Source organism: Leptodactylus fuscus, chromosome 7 (assembly GCF_031893055.1).
Source record: "Leptodactylus fuscus isolate aLepFus1 chromosome 7, aLepFus1.hap2, whole genome shotgun sequence".
NCBI classification, from domain to species: domain Eukaryota; kingdom Metazoa; phylum Chordata; class Amphibia; order Anura; family Leptodactylidae; genus Leptodactylus; species Leptodactylus fuscus.
This window is the reverse complement of record NC_134271.1, coordinates 78,588,425-78,614,738: the sequence shown is the minus strand read 5'-3', so window position 1 is coordinate 78,614,738 and position 26,314 is coordinate 78,588,425. Positions and strand designations below refer to the sequence as shown.

Genomic DNA, 26,314 nt, shown 5'->3' with positions numbered 1-26,314 from the left:
GTGTCTGTGCAAGTCTTTTTTCTCCACTGATTTTTGGTGGTTTCTGCAGCGGATTCTCCAACAGACTTGGCACAGATGTGAACTTAACCTAAAAGAGAAATCTAAAACAAAACAATATTTGGTGTGACCACACTTTTCCTTGAAAACAGCATCAATTCTTCTAGGTACACTTATATACAGTTGTATAACTAAGAACAGATCTTTTATAGCTGTGTACTTTCACTAATCCTTCTATCTCTTCATGTACCGCCAGACAGACTCAATGATATCGATATCAAGGCTTTGTGGGGACCATATAATCACTACCAGGATTCCTCTTCAAAAGGTCACACCTAATATAGATGGGATTTAGATTTCACTTTTGTTCATTCATTTTGCATCTTGTTAAACGACGAAATAAACTATTAACATTTCTAGTTAAAAAAAAAAGTTATTACTTTTTACCATTTCCGCACACATGCCTAAAACGTTTGAATGGTACTGTATTTATCTTGAAAAGTCATTGTAACATCACCTTCTTGGTGTTCAGTGGTGGTGGGTTTAAAGATGTTTGGGTATAATCAGGAGTGAAGAACCTTGTGCTTACTGCAGGGTAAGAAGTAAATAGATGGGATACTTTCATACCTGACAACAGGCAAGTATGGTGGCTTAGTGGATAGCCCTGCTGTCTTGCAGCATTGGAGTCCTTCAAGAGTTTCTTCCCATACTACAAGGACATATGTTCGTTGTTGTACCGTGTTAGCCAGTGGGTTGGAAATATAAAAAAACACGAAAACTTGGTGATCTTCAGTAGTTGATACCTTTTTAATGGCTAACTCATAATGATGACAAATGGCTAACGTTTTGAAGCGCAAAGGCTCCTTTGTCAAAGCAAATTTAAAAACATTTTTGAAGGATGCATATATATATATATATACACAGAGCAGGCACAAAGGGTGTTAGATTTCAGGAGGGGAGGGGGGGGTTGTTAGTAGTTGGTGAGACAATGTAAGCTATTGGTGGAGACATTTGCTAGAGACAATGTGGTAATTGGTGGAGACAATGTAAACACTTACAGGTCCTTATCAGATCACACGCTACTGTAAAAAGACATGAACCCCTGTGATGCATTAAGCCCACACTCTAGTGTCTGAAACAGTGTCATGAATTTATATTTATGTATGCGCCTTTCTCTCTTAGATCTGAAATTCCCTCTCAAAATCAGAATTTTCATGTCATTGGTGATGTTGTGGTCCCCACATTTGTCTCTAGCAAATGTCTCCACCAATTGCTTACATTGTCTCACCAACTACTAACAACCCCCCCCCCTCCCCTCCTGAAATCTAACACCCTTTGTGCCTGCTCTGTGTATATATATATATATGCATCCTTCAAAAATGTTTTTAAATTTGCTTTGACAAAGGAGCCTTTGCGCTTCGAAACGTTAGCCATTTGTCATCATTATGAGTTAGCCATTAAAAAGGTATCAACTACTGAAGATCACCAAGTTTTCGTGTTTTTTTATATTTACAAGGACATACTGAGAGAGAATTTCCATTGTAAGCCCAATTTGGGACAGTAAGTTATGGAAATGTCTTTAGTTGCAGAAAGTGTTGGCACTACAGTGCCTTGCAAAAGTATTCATACCCTTTGAACTTTTTCACATTTTGCCACCTTACAACCACAAACTTAAATGTATCTTATTGAGATTTTAGAACACAAAGTAACAGATAATTGTAAAGTGGAATGAAAATGATACATGGTTTACAAAATTTTAATCAAAAATCTAAAATGTGTCACATGCAAAAGTATTCACTCCCCCTACATCAATACTTTATAGAGCCACCAACAATTGTAGGCTGGGGTAGATGTAAAAGAAAAATAAGACATACTCACTTATCCCTAGCGCTCCATTATCTGGTCCTAGTCCTCTTTCCTATATGTGTTGGGACTAGTAGCCCTGGAAGCTGTGAGGTTCATATGACCACTGAGACCAATCTCACAACCCATTCATTGTTGGAGAGGGCCCAGTGACGTCACTCTCATACATTTTTTTTTTTTTGTATCAGCAATATTTTAGACTCTGTTTTAAGTAATTAAAGATAGCCTCTTTGTATTACACAGTTATAGATATTATTAACCGTATTATTATAGTTCTCAGGGTAAGACAATCAATTTAGTTTCTAATCATTTGCCCTTAGGGAATGAGGTATGTTAAGAATGGCACAAAGTGGCATTAAAGAGGAGATCTCCGGGGAGATATCGGTGCCATTAGTTTCAGCACCAATCTCTGCCTACCGTCAGAAGGGCGTTCCTGACAGTCTAGCTGGGCTGTCCCCCCCCCCCCCCCCTGACAGTACTGTCGGCTTTCTAGTGGTATATAAAACCACATTTCTGAAATTTCCCCATTGTGGGACTATTAAAGGATTATCTTATCTTATGTGCAGGAGAACATGAAAGGTTCTCTTTAAGGATAGTCTTTGCTATGATACCATGAAAGACCATGTTCTAATGAGCAGAACTAATAGAGATTGGTCCACTCACCCTCAAGTCTATAACAGATACTATATTAATTGATAAATGAAAACAATGTTGATCATTTTGTAGGGATGGCTTTTACTTTTCTTGGGTCATCATAGCTGCTGCAGTGGGATGTTTTATGCCCACCTGAGAGGCCGGAGATGGGAACAATTCTGTCACTCTCTGTGTGGGCTATGGGTACACTATGGTGAGAGGATCAAATTGCAGGACAGATTGGAGAATACAGCTAATTATTAACCTTTAAGCCATGACATTACAGTCTGACTTTCTAGTTTCCCTCTCTCCCGTGTAGGTCTTCAGCTCCAGGTTGTATCCTGCATTTAAGAATGAACAGATTCCGGACAGATACCGTGCCATGGCCACCCCTATGGAAGATCTTTCTGCTGCTGTGCACGGTTCACCTGCATCTTGCTGAGGCATTTTGGCTCTTTGATGTCCTATTTCCCCCCAGCATTACTCCAAAAGCAGAGCTGAGCAACAAAACTGCACCTGTGGTGTTGGGTAAGAAATGTTCTGGCTGAGCCCAGATACAGACTATTGTGTGTTGTGTTAGCGTGTCGGCAACTGGACATACATATAAGATATTTGTATTTGGTTTCCACCACTTTTGACGCAGCCATCAAAAATCTAAAATACGACCACTGCTTATTGGAGGGCACAGGAATTGACCAAGTTGAATTTGAACCTATCCAGTTCTTTCCCCCCTTACTTATTTTCCTGCATTGGAATATCATCCATGTTTATGGGAGATTTGGGTGTTATAGTTGTCAGCAGAATGGTTACCCTGTTCACATATCTCTTATATGGTGCAATAGATGTGTTCATGTGTGGGTGTCTGCATGTAAGGCTAAGTTCACATCACCTTAATTTCAGTGCCATGCTCTGATACGTCATATATGGATGTAGCTACAGCGGGTGCAGAGGTAGCTATAGTTACACGACCCTGGAGCCTTAGGGGGCTCAAAGGCCTCTCTACAATAAGACACCATTTTTATAAATGGAATTTTGTAAGTCGGGGGCCCATTACAGATTTTGAATTGTGGCCAAGGATCTTCAACTTACACCTATGCCGTCAAAGGATCAGAATAATGGCCTGAAAACAAATTAAATAATGTATGCAGATGCACCACATTCTGACTGTATCCATCATCATTTACTGTTATGTAAAAAAACAAGACAGAAGTTTTTTTCCATCATGTTCTTTTCAGACAGATGACAAAGTCCTGCAGGTATTATTTTATCTTCTGTCTAAAATATTAACAAACAAGATGGAAGAAAGCTAAGAAATCTAGTTATTCACATTAATGTGAATGATGACGGATACAGACAGAATGTGCTGCATCCGCATCTGTCATTCTATTAGTTTTTCAGTCATTGTTCTGATCCTATAATGGTAAAGGTGTGACTTGCAGTCCCTAAGGCAGTGATGGCATACCTTTTGGAAACTGAATGCCCAAACTGCAACATCAAACCCACTAAATTATTGCAAAGTGCCAACATGGCAATTTAACCTTAAAACTGTGCGGATCCACAATTGTGGATAGTTACAGACCTACAAAATACAGTCGTGTAAATGGGGCTTTACAGAGCTTTCAACAATAGAAACAACTTTATAATGAAAGGTAAAGGTCTCTGCATTTGATACTTTTGAACAATTAAAGTTCACTATTTACATCATGCACGATCTGTTTTATAGTGACAGTGAGATGTTATTACAGCCTTTACTAATATCACGTCTGCTATAAAACAGATACTGTATGATACAAATAGTGAAGGAACAGTACACAGTGCAATCTTTCCCACAGTGGCCCCAAGACAGTACAATCTGTCCCACGGAGGCCCCCACCAAGTACAATGCACTTCACAGAGGCTCCCACACAGTATTATATGCTCCACAGTGGCCGCAACACAATGCAATATGCTCCACAGTGGCCTCCACACAGTACAGTATGCTCCACAGTGGCAATATGCTCCACAGTGGTTGCCAAACAGTAAATTATGCTCCATAGTGACCCCCACGCAGAATAATATGCACCACAGTAGCCCTTATGCATTATAATATGCTCCTCAATGGGCCCCCACACAGTATTATACTCTCCCCAGTCAGCCCCCCATACAGTATGTTATGCTCCACAGTGGGCTCCCACACAGTAGTATATGCTCCACTTTGGGCCCTCACACAGTATTATATGCTTTACTTTGAGCCTCCCCACAGTATTATATGCTCCATAGTGGGCCCCCACACTGTAGTAAATTCTCCACAGTAAGCCCCCACACAGTATTAAGTGCTCCACTTTGGTTCCCCCCACAGTACTATATTCTCACAGTGGGCCCCCACACAGTAATATATGCTCCAAGGTAGGCTCTTGACACATTATTATATGCTCCACTATGGGTCCCCACACAGTATTTTATGCTACTTACCTAGTATGGCTGCAGTCCCACGAAGAGTGTCCTCCTCCTGATCATCATCATCGCTGATGACTTTGCTGATGATGTCATCGTGCCTGCATCAGGGCAGATGTTATAGACTCTGCAGTAAGTGTAGGCCGCGCACATAAACTCACTTCTACCAGTCCATAGTCATGTGATATACAGTCCATGGTCATGTGATTAGCACACAGGTGCACAGCTCGTTACCAGGAAGATGTTTGATTACTGTGCTGTGTCTATAACGAGTGGTGCACCTGTGTGTCCATCACATGACCATGGACTATATATCACATGACCAAGGACCATAAATCACATGACCATGGACTGTCAGTCATGAGACGATGTACTGACAGAATTAAGCAGAATGAATGACAGCAAGTAGAGATCTAGAAAACATGACAAACTGATACAGAAAATATACTGAGAAATTGTAGAACTTTTCATTATGCAAACAATAACATTATTTTTTGCTGAAACTGCAAAACAACCCCTGACCCCTATGTTATACACTCTGGATACCTAAAGCTGTGATTGACCTTTCACCAGAAATCGGAGTCCCATCCTCTCCTAACCCTGCTCTGTGCTATTAATCTGTACACTTTTAACTGTCATTGCTTAACCTCACAAGTCATTGATTTTGCAGATAACCTCTGACCCCTGCCCTGCAATCATTAACAACTTGTGAAATTCCGTATTTGAAATTCCATCAAAGATGTTTCAGAAAGTCAATCATGTAAGAAAAAGTATAGGAAAAAATAACAATTGTTTCAAATCTGCCCAGATAAGTAGTAGTAGAGTAGCAGCTGTCCAGTAAAGATTGCTGTACTATTCCCTCCATGTAGCGACAAGCCATATACATATCCACCAGATGAACTATGATAGAATCAAGTTATGAAATAGACAAAAATATACTAAAAACCACATTATATTATACTGAATTAGGCAGAACCTTGATGATATGAACACTGGGGCAATAAGCTGACGCTCAGCTGAACTGTACATACAGTGGAATGCAAAAGTTTGGGAACCCCTGGTCAAAAAGACAAGTTGAGGATGAAATGGTCTTTATAAGGCATAAAGTTAAAGATTAAGCAATATTAGTGTATTATTATGTTTGAATACAATTTTAGAATGAAAAGGGGAAAGGAGTGCCTTGCAAAAGTTTGAAAACGTTTGTAGATTTGTCTACTCACATAACTTTGAACCAGGCCTCAGACCTTCATTAGCCAGATAAGGTTATGGCTTGTTCACTGTTATTGTTCAGAAAGGCCAAGTGATGCAAATTTATAGCATTAGAACTACCCAGCCACCTCTAAACATGTGCCAAAAAACACCAGCCATGGATTCTTCTAAGCAACTGCCTAGCACTCTGAAAATGACAATAGTGGAGGCCCACAACTCAGGAGAAGGCTATAAGAAGATAGCAAAATGTTCTCAAGTTGCCTTTTTCACAATACAAAGTGTAATTAAGAAATAGCAGTTACAGGAACAGAGGAGGTCAAGATAAGAAAAATTTTAGAAACAGCTCATTGTAAGCTTGCCAAAGTGGCAAATCAGAACCTCACTTGACTGCAAAAGACCTTCAGGAAGATTTAGCACACTGCAGAGTTGTGGTACATTGTTCTACTGGTCACCGATACCTGCACAAATATGGCCTTCATGGAAGAGTCATCAGAAGAAAACCTCTCCTGTCTCCTCACTATAAAATTCAGCGTCAGAAGTTTGCAAAAGAACAGCTAAAGAAGTTTGATGTATTTTGGAAACAAGTCCTGTGGACCAATGAGGTTAAAATAGAACTGTTTGACCACAATGATCGAAGGTATTTTTGGAGAGAAAAGGGCACAGAATTTCAGGAAAAGAACATCATGGGTAGAGGGAAGAATGGATTCAATGAAATTTCAGCAAATTCTTGAAGCAAACATAACATCATCTGTGAAAAAGCTGAGATTGACAAGAGGATGGCTTCTACAAATGTATAATGATCCTAAACACATGTCAAAATCCACCATAGCCTACCTAAAAAGGCACAAGCTGAAGGTTGTACCATCCCCTGATCTGAACATCATTGAAAATCTGTGACTAGTCCTCAAAAGGGCAGTGCATGCAAGACAACCCAGGAATCTCACAGAATCTGAAGACTTTTCCAAGGAAGAATGGATGAAAATCCCTCCAACAAGAATTGAAAGACTCATGGCTGGCTGCAAAAAGTGTTTACAAGCTGTGATATTTGCCAATAGGGAGGTGCTACTAGGTACTAACCATGCAGGGTGCCCAAACTTTTGCATTGGGCCATTTTTATTTTTTGTTATTTCGAAAATGTCAGATATGAAAAAATATATATTTTTTTTTCTAAAAAATAGATTAGGAATGTGTCATCTTTAATGTTATGCCTTTTGAAGATCATTTTTTATCTTCAACTTGCTTAACTGTTTACAATAACAGGGACCAGGGGTGTCCAAAATTTTTCATGCCACTGTAGCTCATATACATACCTCCCAACTGTCCCGGATTTAGTGAGACAGTCCCGGATTCCGGACAGACTCAGGGAATGAATGAAAAGGTGGAGGAGAACAATTGTGATGAATATAATTAACTAGCCTCTGCCCATGACTTCGTCTGTGTGTTGTTGCCCTTCTGACAATGAAGAGCTACGGTACCGGCACTGATAGCTCTTCACCAGGGGCACAGAATGGGAAAGCTGAATTCAGTGCACTGTTGGCTTTCTAGAGGTGTATTACACCACATGTGCCCCAAGTGGTGAAAAGTCCTCTTTAAAGGGATTCTACCATTAAAAACTTTTTTTTTCTAGTTGACACGTCGGAATAGCCTTAAGAAAGGCTATTCTTCTCCTACCTTTAGGACTAGTTCACACGTAAATTATGTGTGGCTTATTTTGTTCCGGAAAAAAAAAACGCTTCCTAATTAGGAAGCGGTTTGTGGACCTTGCCGCGTTTTTTGGAGCGTTTTATGGTAAAAACAGCTTCAAAAAATGCCAGGCAGTTTTCCCCTCCCCTAAAGTGAATGGCCGCTAAAAAAGTGTTGCGTTTTTTTCGGCGTGTTGTTTGCAAAAAAAACCCCACGATGTGGTTTTCACCTCCCATTCACTTCTATTGCTTTCTTCAGGTGGAAAACGCCTGAAAAAAGGTCATGTCGCTTCTTTTTTCTGCTAGAGCCGAAAAACTGCTAGCAGAAAAAAGAAAGCTAGCGGTCTCCATAGTGTTAGGAGTATTTAGGTTTATTACTTTCTATTTTTCTTACCTGGGGAGTTTTTGGCTGCGCAGTGTCTGGGGTGGCATCCTGGCGCTGCGGGGTTGTCCTGTCGTGGGTATTGGTGCACACCTTCTGACTTGCACGCGCGCACTGCTGGTAGGCAGCTTTATTTCCTGGTTTATTAGTCTGTCCTCCCATTTGCACCTGGGAGGAGTGGTCTCTACTCTGTATTTAAACCCATGCCTCCCATGGTTCTGTGCTGAGTGTCGCTTTTACAGAGCTAGGCCTTAGCAGGAGGAGTAGGTGGTTATCTTGGATAGAGGAAGTTCCGTGGTTGGTTTTTGGGAGGTTTGGGTGAACAAGTTGGTGTGTGAGTTTTCCCCTCTGTGTTCACCAATCCTCCCTCTGTGTATAATTGACTGTGTGAGTGAATTGCCTTATCCTTTGATTTCTACTCAGTTTCCCTGTGTTTGTTTCCTAGTGTAAGGTTCCTTCCCATATTGGTTTGGGGGAATCCTTTCCCACATTTTTCCTGTGTGCTGCTTGTGTAGTTAGTCAGCGCACACCCTTGTCAGTCCCTGTCAGTAGCAGCTTCACTTGTTCGTTAGGGGTGACCCCCTTTAGTCTCCAGTCCCTAGAGATCTTATAGGGCATTCCTTCTCCCACTTCCCTCTAGGCCTACGGTATCAGTGAGAGAGAAGCTGTCGGGGTCAGGCTTAGCCTGAGTACAGCCGACCCACACCCGTGAGGCAGGGATCGGGTTAGCTAGAGGGAGTAGTGCAGGGCGAGATTCCCTACTGCTATTCCTTAGCCCCGTTGCAGCTACCTGGACTGACATAACAGTACACTCAGCCGGTAAAAAAAAAAAAAAAAGTTCGTTTGCATTATGACGGACCTGAAACAGTTGTACCAGGCGGTGCAGCAGATTTCCACTGAGATGGAGGGGATCAAGCTACGAATGGATGCCATCCAAGCTTCTGGCGTATCTCAGTTACAGCAGTTGGCTCAACACACAGCTTCTCAGGTGGAGGGCATACAGAGGCAGGTGAGTAGCGCCCCTGTGGGTCGGCCTCTAGAGCCAAAAGTCAGCTTACCTGAACCCTTCCGAGGTAAGAGGTCAGATTTTTTCCGATTTCAAAAGGACTGTCTTTTGTATTTCCGGCTACGGCCGTTTTCCTCCGGTTCTGAGGTACAGAAAGTTGGGATTATTATTACTTTATTGAGAGATGATCCCCTCATCTGGGCACATTCGTTACCAGCCGACTCAGCTTGCTTACTAACTGTAGAGGCGTTTTTCTCCACAATGGGGTTACTGTATGACGACCCAGACAGGGTACGCACGGCTGAGTATAACCTACGACGTGTGGTGCAAGGGGATCACGCTATAGAGAAATATTGCACAGAGTTTCGTAGGTGGGCAGCAGAAGTACACTGGAATGACCCCGCTCTACTTAGTCAGTACAGGGCTCTCGGACCAGGTTAAAGACCATCTAGTTTCTCACCCTGTTCCGGGAGATCTAGATGAGGCCATGCAGCTGGCAATTAGAGTTGGACGGCGCCTCCGGGAGCGTGGAGACAAGAGTCCTGGGGGGCTTAGCCCTCCTCAATTCTCTGTTTTTAGAGAGGACCCGGGGGACCAACCCATGCAGATTGGGGCCACTGTGCGAAGTGCTAGACCCAAGAGTGAAGGGTCCCGCACAGTACGCTGTTTTGTGTGTGGAGGGATGGGACATGTAGCAAGGGTATGCCCCTCCAGAGAATGGTTCGCCAAGGAGAGTAATAACCCCAGGTCTATTGAGGGTAAAGGGAGAAAACCTACTAAGGAGGGAGGTGTGCATATTTCCTGTACTCAGACTGCCGGGTTGACCCTTGAAGGATGGGTAAATGGGCAGAAGTGCCGGATTTTGGTTGATTGTGGTTCGGCAGTCAACCTTATTGACTCAGAGTTTTGTGAGCAATTAAGGGTGAGTCCTTTGGTCTTGAAGTCTCAGATACCGGTGTGGGCTATTGATAAGACCCCTCTACAGCAAGCTGTCATCTCCAAACAGGTGGAGGGTCTGGAGTTTATTGTGGGTGGCCACAGGGAAGAGATTGACTTGTTCTTGTTGTCTAAGTTACCAGCACAAGTAGTGTTGGGGTGGCCCTGGCTGAAGCAGCATAACCCTATTATCAACTGGGAGACCGAGTCAGTAGTTTCTTGGGGGCAGGGGTGTAATGGTCGATGTCTGCCCATATCCGTTATGTCTTTGTCTATAGACAATTTGCCTCAAGAAATATGTGAGTTCAGGGAGGTCTTTGAGGAAAGGGCAGCCAAGACATTATCACCACATCGCACCTATGATTGCTCGATTAAATTTATACCAAATGCAGTGCTACCCAAGACACGGTTGTACAATCTCACTATTCCGGAGAGGGAGGCGCTCAAAGAGTATATTGAGGGGAGTCTAGAGGTGGGGCATATTCGCCCATCTAAGTCCCCAGTAGCAGTGGGGTTTTTCTTTGTAAAGAAGAAAGATGGAGGGTTGCGCCCTTGTTTGGATTTTAGGGAGATTAACAAAATCACGGTGCGGAATCCCTATCCCATTCTGTTGATCTCGGATCTATTCAGCCAGATTACGGGAGCCTGCTGGTTTAGTAAAATAGATTTACGTGGGGCGTATAACTTGCTGAGAATCAAGAAGGGGGATGAGTGGAAAACAGCGTTTAACACACCCCTAGGACACTTTGAGAATCTTGTGATGCCTTTCGGTCTAACCAATGCGCCTGCGTTTTTTCAGAATTTTATTAATGATGTACTAAGTGCCGTCATAGGGAGGGGGGTTGTGGTCTATCTGGACGATATACTCATTTACACCCCGGATTTGGAGACTCATTGGGAGAGAGTGAGAGAGGTTTTAGATCTCCTGAGGGTTAACCAATTAAGTGCTAAGCTGGAGAAATGTGTGTTCGCGGTCAATAAATTATGTTTCCTTGCCTATATCCTATCGGACAAGGGATTCGAGATGGACCCTGAGAAGGTCAGGGCAGTCTTGGAGTGGCCGCGACCCGAGAACCTAAAGGCGGTCCAACGGTTCTTGGGGTTCTCCAACTATTATCGCCAGTTTATCAAGGGATTTTCTGAGGTTGTGAAACCTATCTCGGACTTGACTAAGAAGGGGGCTGACTGTGCTAAGTGGTCGCCAGAGGCGCTAGCTGCGTTTGAAGAACTGAGAAGCGATTCTCGTCCGCTCCCATTTTGAGACAGCCGGATGAGAGGTTGGCCTTCCGAGTGGAGGTGGATGCCTCCTCGGTGGGGGTGGGAGCAGTACTTTCTCAGGAGTTCGAGGAGGGTACGCATCCCTGTGCCTTCTTTTCTAAGAAATTCTCTGCCTCTGAACGGAATTATGACATCGGAGATAGGGAACTACTGGCAATAAAACTAGCGTTCGAACATTGGCGTCATTTCCTGGAGGGGGCCAGAAGGCCAGTCCAGGTATTTACTGACCACAAGAATTTGGTTCATCTTGGGTCGGCGAAGAGATTAAATGCACGGCAGGCCAGATGGGCTCTATTTTTTGCGCGGTTCCATTTTACCGTGACTTATGTGCCGGGTTCAAAGAATGTTAAGGCTGATGCTTTATCCCGGTATATGTTGACTGAGGAGGAACGAGAGGCGCCTGCCACTATTCTTGGGGATGGAGTGGTGGTAGCAGTATTGGGCGCGAAACTGGAGAAGGCCTTGATCGAAGCGCAACACGCTGCACCTTCCAAGATACCTAGAAACAAGCTTTTTGTCCCAACTACTCTCCGACAAAGTCTCCTGAGGGAGTGTCACGAGTCGGTTCTTGCTGGTCACCCGGGGGTTTCAGAGACCATGAGATTGGTGTCTAGGAATTTTTGGTGGCCAGGGTGGAGTAAGGATGTCTTGCAGTTTGTTCAAAATTGTTCGGTCTGTGCAAGAGCCAAGGCGTCGCATACCCGTCCCCACGGTCTTCTACATCCATTGGAACCTCCTAAGGCACCTTGGACTCATCTGTCTATGGATTTCATCACGGGCCTTCCGGTGTCTAAGGGTTTCACGGTCATTTGGGTAGTCGTTGACCGCTTCACGAAAATGTGCCATTTGATCCCGTTTTCCAGGCTGCCATGTGCCAAGACACTATCAGAGGCGTTTATTAAAGAAATTGTAAGGTTGCATGGTCTTCCTGAGGAGATCGTTTCGGACAGGGGACCGCAATTTGTGGCTAAATTCTGGCGGGCTTTTTGCAGCAGGTTGGGAGTTACACTGTCGTTTTCCTCCGGGTTTCACCCAGAGTCTAACGGACAAACAGAGAGGAAGAATCAGGATGTGGAACAGTTTTTGAGGTGTTTTGTTCGAGAGAACCAGAATAATTGGGCTGCCTTTCTCCCCCTGGCAGAATTTTCCCTAAACAACCATGATTCCAATGCCACAGGTACCACACCTTTTTTTTGCTCCGGTGGTAGACATCCTGTTTTCGGAGTATTTTCTTCCATTTCTTCCCCAGTTCCGGAGGAGGAGCTATTTTCTAAAAAGCTGCAAGGGGTATGGTCCCGTATCCGAGAGAATCTGGTGCGGGCGTCGCACCAGGCTAAGGTCCAGGCGGATCGGAAGAGAGGAGAGTTGCAGTTCTTCCCTGGTGAGATGGTTTGGTTGTCCACCAAGAATATCAGGTTGAAGGTTCCTAGCAAGAAGCTGGGTCCCAGGTTTGTGGGTCCTTTTAAGATCATTAAGATGGTAAATGAAGTGGCGGCGCAGCTGCAACTACCTAAAAGGTGGAAGATAAACCGGGTGTTCCATGTCTCCTTGTTAAAGAAGGCCAAGAAGGGAACGTCTCCAGTTAAGGTTCCACCAGTTTCTGAGTCCGGGGAGTATGAGATATCCCGAGTTCTGGATAGCAAATATGTTCGGGGGAAGCTACGGTATCTGGTGGCGTGGAAGGGATACGGTCCTGAGGATAATTCTTGGGTCCTGGAGTCGGATATGTCAGCCCCCAGACTCGTGGAGAAATTCCACAAGGAGTTCCCGAAGAAGGATGCTCCTAGAGAATCCGGAGTCTTCTCCTTGAGGGGAGGATCCTGTTAGGAGTATTTAGGTTTATTACTTTCTATTTTTCTTACCTGGGGAGTTTTTGGCTGCGCAGTGTCTGGGGTGGCATCCTGGCGCTGCGGGGTTGTCCTGTCGTGGGTATTGGTGCACACCTTCTGACTTGCACGCGCGCACTGCTGGTAGGCAGCTTTATTTCCTGGTTTATTAGTCTGTCCTCCCATTTGCACCTGGGAGGAGTGGTCTCTACTCTGTATTTAAACCCATGCCTCCCATGGTTCTGTGCTGAGTGTCGCTTTTACAGAGCTAGGCCTTAGCAGGAGGAGTAGGTGGTTATCTTGGATAGAGGAAGTTCCGTGGTTGGTTTTTGGGAGGTTTGGGTGAACAAGTTGGTGTGTGAGTTTTCCCCTCTGTGTTCACCAATCCTCCCTCTGTGTATAATTGACTGTGTGAGTGAATTGCCTTATCCTTTGATTTCTACTCAGTTTCCCTGTGTTTGTTTCCTAGTGTAAGGTTCCTTCCCATATTGGTTTGGGGGAATCCTTTCCCACATTTTTCCTGTGTGCTGCTTGTGTAGTTAGTCAGCGCACACCCTTGTCAGTCCCTGTCAGTAGCAGCTTCACTTGTTCGTTAGGGGTGACCCCCTTTAGTCTCCAGTCCCTAGAGATCTTATAGGGCATTCCTTCTCCCACTTCCCTCTAGGCCTACGGTATCAGTGAGAGAGAAGCTGTCGGGGTCAGGCTTAGCCTGAGTACAGCCGACCCACACCCGTGAGGCAGGGATCGGGTTAGCTAGTGGGAGTAGTGCAGGGCGAGATTTCCTACTGCTATTCCTTAGCCCCGTTGCAGCTACCTGGACTGACATAACAGTACACTCAGCCGGTAAAAAAAAAAAAAAAAAGTTTGTTTGCATTATGACGGACCTGAAACAGTTGTACCAGGCGGTGCAGCAGATTTCCACTGAGATGGAGGGGATCAAGCTACGAATGGATGCCATCCAAGCTTCTGGCGTATCTCAGTTACAGCAGTTGGCTCAACACACAGCTTCTCAGGTGGAGGGCATACAGAGGCAGGTGAGTAGCGCCCCTGTGGGTCGGCCTCTAGAGCCAAAAGTCAGCTTACCTGAACCCTTCCGAGGTAAGAGGTCAGATTTTTTCCGATTTCAAAAGGACTGTCTTTTGTATTTCCGGCTACGGCCGTTTTCCTCCGGTTCTGAGGTACAGAGAGTTGGGATTATTATTACTTTATTGAGAGATGATCCCCTCATCTGGGCACATTCGTTACCAGCCGACTCAGCTTGCTTACTAACTGTAGAGGCGTTTTTCTCCACAATGGGGTTACTGTATGACGACCCAGACAGGGTACGCACGGCTGAGTATAACCTACGACGTGTGGTGCAAGGGGATCACGCTATAGAGAAATATTGCACAGAGTTTCGTAGGTGGGCAGCAGAAGTACACTGGAATGACCCCGCTCTACTTAGTCAGTACAGGGCTCTCGGACCAGGTTAAAGACCATCTAGTTTCTCACCCTGTTCCGGGAGATCTAGATGAGGCCATGCAGCTGGCAATTAGAGTTGGACGGCGCCTCCGGGAGCGTGGAGACAAGAGTCCTGGGGGGCTTAGCCCTCCTCAATTCTCTGTTTTTAGAGAGGACCCGGGGGACCAACCCATGCAGATTGGGGCCACTGTGCGAAGTGCTAGACCCAAGAGTGAAGGGTCCCGCACAGTACGCTGTTTTGTGTGTGGAGGGATGGGACATGTAGCAAGGGTATGCCCCTCCAGAGAATGGTTCGCCAAGGAGAGTAATAACCCCAGGTCTATTGAGGGTAAAGGGAGAAAACCTACTAAGGAGGGAGGTGTGCATATTTCCTGTACTCAGACTGCCGGGTTGACCCTTGAAGGATGGGTAAATGGGCAGAAGTGCCGGATTTTGGTTGATTGTGGTTCGGCAGTCAACCTTATTGACTCAGAGTTTTGTGAGCAATTAAGGGTGAGTCCTTTGGTCTTGAAGTCTCAGATACCGGTGTGGGCTATTGATAAGACCCCTCTACAGCAAGCTGTCATCTCCAAACAGGTGGAGGGTCTGGAGTTTATTGTGGGTGGCCACAGGGAAGAGATTGACTTGTTCTTGTTGTCTAAGTTACCAGCACAAGTAGTGTTGGGGTGGCCCTGGCTGAAGCAGCATAACCCTATTATCAACTGGGAGACCGAGTCAGTAGTTTCTTGGGGGCAGGGGTGTAATGGTCGATGTCTGCCCATATCCGTTATGTCTTTGTCTATAGACAATTTGCCTCAAGAAATATGTGAGTTCAGGGAGGTCTTTGAGGAAAGGGCAGCCAAGACATTATCACCACATCGCACCTATGATTGCTCGATTAAATTTATACCAAATGCAGTGCTACCCAAGACACGGTTGTACAATCTCACTATTCCGGAGAGGGAGGCGCTCAAAGAGTATATTGAGGGGAGTCTAGAGGTGGGGCATATTCGCCCATCTAAGTCCCCAGTAGCAGTGGGGTTTTTCTTTGTAAAGAAGAAAGATGGAGGGTTGCGCCCTTGTTTGGATTTTAGGGAGATTAACAAAATCACGGTGCGGAATCCCTATCCCATTCTGTTGATCTCGGATCTATTCAGCCAGATTACGGGAGCCTGCTGGTTTAGTAAAATAGATTTACGTGGGGCGTATAACTTGCTGAGAATCAAGAAGGGGGATGAGTGGAAAACAGCGTTTAACACACCCCTAGGACACTTTGAGAATCTTGTGATGCCTTTCGGTCTAACCAATGCGCCTGCGTTTTTTCAGAATTTTATTAATGATGTACTAAGTGCCGTCATAGGGAGGGGGGTTGTGGTCTATCTGGACGATATACTCATTTACACCCCGGATTTGGAGACTCATTGGGAGAGAGTGAGAGAGGTTTTAGATCTCCTGAGGGTTAACCAATTAAGTGCTAAGCTGGAGAAATGTGTGTTCGCGGTCAATAAATTATGTTTCCTTGCCTATATCCTATCGGACAAGGGATTCGAGATGGACCCTGAGAAGGTCAGGGCAGTCTTGGAGTGGCCGCGACCCGAGAACCTAAAGGCGGTCCAACGGTTCTTGGGGTTCTCCAACTATTATCGCCAGTTTATCAAGGGATTTTCTGAGGTTGTGAAACCTATCTCGGACTTGACTAAGAAGGGGGCTGACTGTGCTAAGTGGTCGCCAGAGGCGCTAGCTGCGTTTGAAGAACTGAGAAGCGATTCTCGTCCGCTCCCATTTTGAGACAGCCGGATGAGAGGTTGGCCTTCCGAGTGGAGGTGGATGCCTCCTCGGTGGGGGTGGGAGCAGTACTTTCTCAGGAGTTCGAGGAGGGTACGCATCCCTGTGCCTTCTTTTCTAAGAAATTCTCTGCCTCTGAACGGAATTATGACATCGGAGATAGGGAACTACTGGCAATAAAACTAGCGTTCGAACATTGGCGTCATTTCCTGGAGGGGGCCAGAAGGCCAGTCCAGGTATTTACTGACCACAAGAATTTGGTTCATCTTGGGTCGGCGAAGAGATTAAATGCACGGCAGGCCAGATGGGCTCTATTTTTTGCGCGGTTCCATTTTACCGTGACTTATGTGCCGGGTTCAAAGAATGTTAAGGCTGATGCTTTATCCCGGTATATGTTGACTGAGGAGGAACGAGAGGCGCCTGCCACTATTCTTGGGGATGGAGTGGTGGTAGCAGTATTGGGCGCGAAACTGGAGAAGGCCTTGATCGAAGCGCAACACGCTGCACCTTCCAAGATACCTAGAAACAAGCTTTTTGTCCCAACTACTCTCCGACAAAGTCTCCTGAGGGAGTGTCACGAGTCGGTTCTTGCTGGTCACCCGGGGGTTTCAGAGACCATGAGATTGGTGTCTAGGAATTTTTGGTGGCCAGGGTGGAGTAAGGATGTCTTGCAGTTTGTTCAAAATTGTTCGGTCTGTGCAAGAGCCAAGGCGTCGCATACCCGTCCCCACGGTCTTCTACATCCATTGGAACCTCCTAAGGCACCTTGGACTCATCTGTCTATGGATTTCATCACGGGCCTTCCGGTGTCTAAGGGTTTCACGGTCATTTGGGTAGTCGTTGACCGCTTCACGAAAATGTGCCATTTGATCCCGTTTTCCAGGCTGCCATGTGCCAAGACACTATCAGAGGCGTTTATTAAAGAAATTGTAAGGTTGCATGGTCTTCCTGAGGAGATCGTTTCGGACAGGGGACCGCAATTTGTGGCTAAATTCTGGCGGGCTTTTTGCAGCAGGTTGGGAGTTACACTGTCGTTTTCCTCCGGGTTTCACCCAGAGTCTAACGGACAAACAGAGAGGAAGAATCAGGATGTGGAACAGTTTTTGAGGTGTTTTGTTCGAGAGAACCAGAATAATTGGGCTGCCTTTCTCCCCCTGGCAGAATTTTCCCTAAACAACCATGATTCCAATGCCACAGGTACCACACCTTTTTTTTGCTCCGGTGGTAGACATCCTGTTTTCGGAGTATTTTCTTCCATTTCTTCCCCAGTTCCGGAGGAGGAGCTATTTTCTAAAAAGCTGCAAGGGGTATGGTCCCGTATCCGAGAGAATCTGGTGCGGGCGTCGCACCAGGCTAAGGTCCAGGCGGATCGGAAGAGAGGAGAGTTGCAGTTCTTCCCTGGTGAGATGGTTTGGTTGTCCACCAAGAATATCAGGTTGAAGGTTCCTAGCAAGAAGCTGGGTCCCAGGTTTGTGGGTCCTTTTAAGATCATTAAGATGGTAAATGAAGTGGCGGCGCAGCTGCAACTACCTAAAAGGTGGAAGATAAACCGGGTGTTCCATGTCTCCTTGTTAAAGAAGGCCAAGAAGGGAACGTCTCCAGTTAAGGTTCCACCAGTTTCTGAGTCCGGGGAGTATGAGATATCCCGAGTTCTGGATAGCAAATATGTTCGGGGGAAGCTACGGTATCTGGTGGCGTGGAAGGGATACGGTCCTGAGGATAATTCTTGGGTCCTGGAGTCGGATATGTCAGCCCCCAGACTCGTGGAGAAATTCCACAAGGAGTTCCCGAAGAAGGATGCTCCTAGAGAATCCGGAGTCTTCTCCTTGAGGGGAGGATCCTGTTAGGAGTATTTAGGTTTATTACTTTCTATTTTTCTTACCTGGGGAGTTTTTGGCTGCGCAGTGTCTGGGGTGGCATCCTGGCGCTGCGGGGTTGTCCTGTCGTGGGTATTGGTGCACACCTTCTGACTTGCACGCGCGCACTGCTGGTAGGCAGCTTTATTTCCTGGTTTATTAGTCTGTCCTCCCATTTGCACCTGGGAGGAGTGGTCTCTACTCTGTATTTAAACCCATGCCTCCCATGGTTCTGTGCTGAGTGTCGCTTTTACAGAGCTAGGCCTTAGCAGGAGGAGTAGGTGGTTATCTTGGATAGAGGAAGTTCCGTGGTTGGTTTTTGGGAGGTTTGGGTGAACGAGTTGGTGTTTGTGTTTTCCCTTCTGTGTTCACCAATCCTCCCTCTGTGTATAATTGACTGTGTGAGTGAATTGCCTTATCCTTTGATTTCTACTCAGTTTCCCTGTGTTTGTTTCCTAGTGTAAGGTTCCTTCCCATATTGGTTTGGGGGAATCCTTTCCCACATTTTTCCTGTGTGCTGCTTGTGTAGTTAGTCAGCGCACACCCTTGTCAGTCCCTGTCAGTAGCAGCTTCACTTGTTCGTTAGGGGTGACCCCCTTTAGTCTCCAGTCCCTAGAGATCTTATAGGGCATTCCTTCTCCCACTTCCCTCTAGGCCTACGGTATCAGTGAGAGAGGAGCTGTCGGGGTCAGGCTTAGCCTGAGAACAGCCGACCCACACCCGTGAGGCAGGGACCGGGATAGCTAGTGGGAGTAGTGCAGGGCGAGATTCCCTACTGCTATTCCTTAGCCCCGTTGCAGCTACCTGGACTGACATAACACATAGACCACCATTCTATGGAGGCGGATTTTGAGGCGAAATCTGCTGTCAAAATCCGCCTTCTTGTCCCCGTGTGAACTAGCCCTTAGATGTCTTCTTCGCCCCGCCATTCGGTTAAAAATCCTTTTTTCGTTGGTATGCAAATGAGTGCTCTCGCAGCACCGGGGGCGGGCCCCAGCGTTCAAACAGCACTGGGGATGTTCCCAATGCTGCGAGAGAACTCTCTCCAGCGCCACCTCCATCTTCGTCAGCAATGGCCTCTTCATCTTCTTCTTCCGGCACTGGGGTCACACTTGTACGCTTGCGCAGTCGACTTTGCCATCGGGCCGCAGGCAGAGCTGAGTGCACGTGCCAGTGGCCATTTTTTTGTGGCCGCTTACGCGATCATGCGCAGTATGCTTCTGTAGTTCTATGGAGTACAGAGCGTATTGCGCATGCTCGCATAAGCAGCCATGAAAAAATGGATTCTAGCATGTGTACTCGGCTCTGCCTGCGGCCCGATGGCAGAGCCGACTCCGCCTGCGTACAAGTGTGACCCCAGCGCCGGAAGAAGAAGATGAAGAGGCCGGTTCTGACAAAGATGGAGGTGGCGCTGGAGAGAGTTCTCTCAAAGCATTGGGGACACCCCCAGTGCTGTTTGAGCGCTGGGGCCCACACCCAGTGCTGCGAGAGAACTCATTTGCATACCGACAAGAAACGGATTTTAAACTGAATGGAGGGGCGAAGAAGACATCTAAAGGTAGGAGAATAATAGCCTTTCTTAAGGCTATTCCGACTTGTCAACTAGAAAAAAAATGTTTTTAATGGTAGAATCTCTTTAAGCCCTCGTATGGCTCTGTAAGCAGGAAAATAACAAAGTTATGAGGTTTGGAAGGCAGGGAGTCAAAAACTTGCCTGGGGGAAAGGGTTAATCCTGCACACAGCGGCGTAACTAAAAATGGCGGGGCCCCAAGGCGAACATTTGACAGGGCTCTAGCCCTGACCCTGACAGTTTTTTCTAATTTCACCCCATTCTGACTATTTTCAGTACATTGTATAGAATAATAGATGGTACCATTATGAAGTATGGTTAAGCCTCATATGGTTCTGTGAATGGAAAAATAAAGAAGTATGAACTTTATAAAGTGGGGTGTAAAAAACAAAAATGAAAAATAAAAGATGTCTACAATGGGAAGAGGTTAAAGAGAGTTCTTGATGCTCATTAAACTGGAAACAGTTACAATCTGAATACCACAAATCCACTGACAGACAGATGGAGGAAATTCAAGACCACTCCCCAGGAGTGGTTGACCAATACAGATCACACCAAGAGCAATGTACTGTATATAATAGTCTGCAAGGTCTCAAAGGAACCCAAGAAAAGCGCTAAGCAACTAAAGGTCATTCTCACATTGGCTACCACCATTCGCTTCCATCACTGACCTTGATGAACCTTCCACCACTACATACATGGTGCTGTATATGTGACATAGGTACAAAATGACTCAACCTTTGAAGACGGCTCATTCTAGATATAGACTGGGGTTCAGGGTTGTTTCCTTCCTTGTAGCAGTAAGTTCTGTTTATGAAGGACTCTTAATACTTTACTGTTCTTCTTTTCATGGCCTTTACAGTACCTGGATGCTTTGGAAATCAGCTAGAAGCCAAAGTAAACAAGGAAGAAGTTGTGAACTGGATGTGTTACCGTAAGACTGATGACTACTTTACCATCTGGCTCAATCTGAACATGTTTCTACCTCTAGGAATAGACTGCTGGATTGATAATATCAGGTAACCTGGAAAATAACCTACTCACCCACTTCCTCTGGCGACCCCGGCCTATTCCTGGCCATTTCTTTTTTTTGCAAAAAGTAAAAAGGCATAATTTTTGTTTATGCATAAAAAGTTGCAAAAACCTACTTTAAGGCTGAGGCACCATGTTGCCGAAACGCAGCTTTTTTTGTTGCAGATTTTGCTGCGTTTTATTGAGCCAAAGCCAGTTGTGGAGCAGAGGGAAGAAGTATAAGAACTTCCTAGAAATTTCCCATTCCTTTTATAGCCACTCTTGGTTTTGACTCAAAAAACTGCAACAAAATTGGCAGCAAAAATAGCAGCTTTTCTGCAACGTGGGGCCCAGTGGTGAACCTAGCCTTTCTGCTGCCTGAGGCGGACGATCAAAAGACGCCGCCAGGGAAGGGAAGGGTGTTGGCGTCTTTTGATCACCCACTTCAGGTGGCGGGGAAAAGGGGGGGTGCTAGTGGTAACATTACAGTGAATACAGTGCAGTAATATTTTGTCACTTACAGGAGATGTCTTCCCACATTTCCCATCTCTTCCCTTTGCAACATGGACATCTTTGACTCCTCACTTCTCCATGCACCCGACCCTTATAAATGTCCCTTGCACGCGGACTTATGTCTCACAGTGGCCCCTGCAGCCTCTATTATGCCCCCATAATATGGGGCATAATAGAGATTGCAGGGGCTGCTGGAGTATAATAATCAGAGACCCAGGGGAGGTGAAGAAACATAATAAACACCGTTAGTTACCTCTCCAGGATCCAGTGTTACTCCTAGCACAGGCTTCGGGCCTTTATGGCAATGTCACAGACGTCACATGGTCTGGGACATTACCATACAGACCTAAAGCCTGCCAGGATTAACACCGGATCCAGACAAGGTGAGTAACACTGTTTATTATGTTCCCTCACCTCCCCATGTGCTCCGATTATTATACTCGGGGGGGAAGGGGGGGGCAGCAGTTGGGTTGTTTTCAGAGCAGCCTGTCCTGGGCTAGTTTAGGGAAAAGAAAGTAAATAAAAAAATAAAAGTCCCACGGTTGCTACCCCCTCTGAGAGGGCCACCTGAGGCAGCCACCTCACCTTGCCTCATTAGAGCTGTGGTGCTTTGGGGCCTCAGAATACTACTTTTTGATGGCAGAAAATTGCTATACAAATCTTTATACATAATCCAAAGCAGTTTATCATTGCTTATTGGAGTTTCACTGAAATCCTCCTCACTCTGCAATGAGTGGAGCTTTGATCTGAATAGGATATTATGTGATATTATGTGGTGCAGGCAGGTATAATAGCAGGGAAATCTTTTTTAGTAATGATGACCATAACAGCCCATCAGCTTTAACTCCCTGCAGTGTTTCTGAAGAAGCTTCTGTTAGTCTGAAGCCGTAGCAAGGTGACTACCAAGAAGACATTCTCCACTTATCACTATGCTGCACATAATGTGTGGGACACTGAACTAATATTTGACTTGTGTCTTTTTAACAGAGTGGTGTACAACAGGACAACCAGAATGGCTTCTAATGCCCCAGGGGTTGACGTCAGGGTTCCTGGATTTGGAAAAACATTCTCAGTAGAATATCTAGATAGAAGCAAGCTAGCCGGTAAGAAGTGCCACTTTGCAGAATACAGGAATCTTCTTACCGCAGCTGAGTACCATGCTATAGAATATATATATATATATATATATATATATATATATATACCACAATGCACAGCAATTACTGATGAGTCTATACCTGTGCTGATTCCTTTCCCCAACAGGTTATTTTCACACTCTAGTACAACACCTGGTGAACAACGGCTATGTGAGGGATGAGACAGTGCGGGCCGCTCCCTATGACTGGAGAATTGCTCCCAGTAAGCACACATTTTCTTACAAATTTCCATATATAAGCAAGAGCTTGTTAAAGGTGTATTCCCATCACGCTTGTTCACCAACTTGCAGGCTGTGTGTTCTCTTCACTTCCTGGTTTTCTCGGCACATTGGTGGGCGGGGTTTCAGTATGTTAGTAAAAGACAATAAACGAGAATATAATCAAATTTACTCACAAAGCTGGGATGAGCCCAATGTCAGATAGCTGACACCAAGGTATGATGGGAATCCAACAGATGTCTGGAATGAATGGGTTGGTTGGAACAACATAACTAAAAATATAGTTTATAACTAGAAATAGTGCTAAACCTTTACAATATAGGTAGTCACATTAAATACTGATTTTAGATTTTTCTTCTGTTCATTCACTTTACATTGTGTTAATTGACATAAACTATTAACACTTCTATTTTTGAAAGCATTCTTACTTTGCAGCTTTTTTCACTGCCTGAAACTTTTGCACAACACTATAAAAATTTATACCTTGCATATGCAGGCGGCCATTTCTTCTATTCTGCATGGATTTGCTTTGGATTTGTTCTGCACAGCTCCATCCCTTGTTGCTGACATCACTGACTATAATATAATCTCTGTAAAGTAATGCAGAGTTGTATAATACCACAGATATTTGTAATAATTTACATCTACCAACACACATCTATTATCAGAAGATTAACATATCAGGGTTGACAATGAATATCGCAATTTTAGTCCAGAGCAGGTAAATGTGCAATAACTCCATGAAAGTCTCCTTTTAATGGATGTGTCTCCTGCCCAGATGGTCAAAAGGAATACTTTGAAAAACTGAAGAATCTGGTTGAAGAGATGCACTCCCAATATGAAATGCCTGTCTTCCTCGTTGGTCACAGCCTCGGCAATCTCTACCTCCTGTACTTTCTTAACCATCAGCCTGCGGAATGGAAGAAGCAATATGTCAAGGGCTTTATATCACTAGGAGCACCGTGGGGAGGAGCCGTGAAGCCACTTCTTGTCTTAATGTCAGGTCAGTGGACTATGTTCAGACACTAGTCTGGAGCAGGGTTTGTAGGTGATGAAGAAATCAAGCTCTGCTATACATCAGACCCATAGAATAGAACAGCACCAGGCACACTCAGGAGTTGTATAAAACTTAAAGAGGTTATCCAGTTTCTATTACTGATGGCCTATTCTGTCTCTGAGCTCCTTGGGCAGTTCCTTTGACCTCATGATTCTCATTTGCCCCCTGTATATAGCACCATGGTGCTGCACATTTGAGCGGGAGATATGTGGGGGTCCAACACCCGGGACCCCCGCAGGTTACCGGTACGCGGTTCGCTGTATTGTTTAGACACCGCAACCCGCACTGATCACTCACCGTACAAACTGAAGAGGCACGTGTAAATACTGCAGCGCTATACCACTGAAATTTATGCAGCAGCATGGCAGTATCTGGCTGCTACAATTTGTACGGAAAGTGAGAAGTGTGGCTTGCAATATGTAAACAATGCTGCAAACTGTACCGCTGCACCTGTAACCTGCAGATCTAATATTGATTGCCTACCCTAAGGATAGGCCATCACCGTTAGATACTGGATAACCCCTTTAATCTATGACTGGAACCCACACCAGCTCTCACAGTGCAGAATCCAGTACAAGCACAGTATATACACTGAATATTAGGCTATGTACTTACAGATATAGCAGAATTAACCCAAACTTCTGCAACGGGTTAAACTGCTGCAGCATGATATCTTATCACAGAAGAGAAGAGAAAACAATGAAGAATCATTAGAAAAGCATTTTTCAATGGCTTTTTATTGTTTTTGTTGTCTTCTGTGATAAGATATATTATGCTGCAGCAGTTTGGCCAAGTGTAGAGGTTTGGGTTAACTCTGCTACATCTGTACCTGCATTTAAGGTTTCCATTACGGGACTCTATGAGTGCAGCATGCAGAGCCATTCTTACTATTAAAATTACAGAGATCACTAAGGTAGCCTCAACAGTTCTAATAAGTCAAACCGCTCATGGAAAAAGGAAATGACCGACTCCCATTGATTGCAATGGGAGGCGTTTTTTTTAGCCGGATTCTGACACGGATTCTGCGTCAAAATCCGGCCAAAAACCCCGTATGAACCCGGCCTAATGGTTCTGCTTTAGGTTGTCACCTCTGCATATAAGCCCTGTAAACAATCTCTACTTTTATCATTTCATCACATCATCTAAAATGAACACCCTCAGCTATGACTTCAAGAAAACCTAGTGTCCCTCCTTCACACTCATAGTGGTCCAGGAAGCTAAGATATAAGGCTTTAGTTGATCGGGTCTCCAGTACATTAGCTGATAATAACACATCAATGAGATTTATACCCTTATTAACTACTTAATCTCTGGCTTACAGGAGATAACCATGGGATTCCAATGGTCTCCAACATTAAAATTCGAGAAGAACAGCGAATGACCACAACCAATCCGTGGATGATTCCATCAAACATTGCATGGCCAGAATCACATGTCTTTATTTCCACTCCAACATATAACTACACTTACAAGGACTACAAGAAATTATTCCATGATATTGACTTTGAAGATGGTTGGTATATGTGGGAAGATACAAAGGGTCTTGTGGAAGGGCTGCCCCCACCAGGTGTGGACACATACTGTATCTATGGAACAGGTCTTCCCACACCTGAGACATATGTGTATGGGGAAGGTTTCCCTAATGAACCAGCTATAGACATCATCTACTCTGATGGAGATGATACAGTACATAAGAGAAGTATGGAACTGTGCAAACGATGGGTGGACCAGCAGAGCGAGAAGGTCGAAGTGATTGAGCTACATGGAATGCACCATCTCAGCATGGTCTTCAGCAACCAAACATTGAATGTTATTAATGATATCTTGCAGGGGAATGATCTCTAGACTAGGGTTATTATATCGACTTCACAGCAGAATGAGGACTTGTCAGGATATGCAGGCCCGGTGTATATGTGTTACTATAGAGGCCCCATGTGGCTACTGTTATAGGAATGTACAGCCTAACACTATTAGACAATAAATTAATATATGTACTGCTTGACCACTGCTCCTGCTTGTGGTCGAAACCAGACCAACTTCGTGTGGATCCAAATTAGAAAACATATTCGAGCTTGGGGAATGAACACAGAGGTAGTTGTCATTACGATGAGCCCAATTTATTAAATAAAACATATCATATGTAGTGTGCGGACCCTGGTGGCCCAAAGCCAAATTTCGCTTTGTAATAATTGACATTTAACATTATTGGTTAACTTAGCATCATGTTCAGCGTGTCCTGATCGTGCTCTTCCATCAGATACACCGTCCTTGAATTACAAACATCTGCATAACAAACAGAATACAAGAACATAATTCAAGCAGATAGCAGTTAATAATGACACCAAAATTACATTAATATTTTTGTGCAATTTTTGGGTAATGGCTACAACAAATCCCACCTTTTGTGATTACCATGTTGTACTGAATTCTACATTGTGGGGAGTGTGTAGGAACAGGAGAGA

At 44.9% G+C, this 26,314-nt stretch overlaps 1 protein-coding gene across 2 annotated transcripts in view; it reads left to right on the top strand.

Moving 5' to 3' along the window:
- The window catches only part of LCAT (lecithin-cholesterol acyltransferase), a 29,794-nt gene extending 3,948 nt beyond the window's left edge, over positions 1-25,846 (top strand). For both annotated transcript variants that reach the window (XM_075280650.1, XM_075280651.1), the window contains exons 2-7: positions 2,813-3,021; positions 20,759-20,915; positions 22,408-22,523; positions 22,684-22,779; positions 23,574-23,798; positions 25,174-25,846. In XM_075280650.1, coding sequence (XP_075136751.1) covers positions 2,847-3,021; positions 20,759-20,915; positions 22,408-22,523; positions 22,684-22,779; positions 23,574-23,798; positions 25,174-25,697 — 1,293 coding nt within the window. In that variant the 5' untranslated portion in view covers positions 2,813-2,846 and the 3' untranslated portion in view covers positions 25,698-25,846. The remainder of the gene's footprint in view (positions 1-2,812; positions 3,022-20,758; positions 20,916-22,407; positions 22,524-22,683; positions 22,780-23,573; positions 23,799-25,173) is intronic.
- Positions 25,847-26,314: the final 468 nt, after the last annotated feature.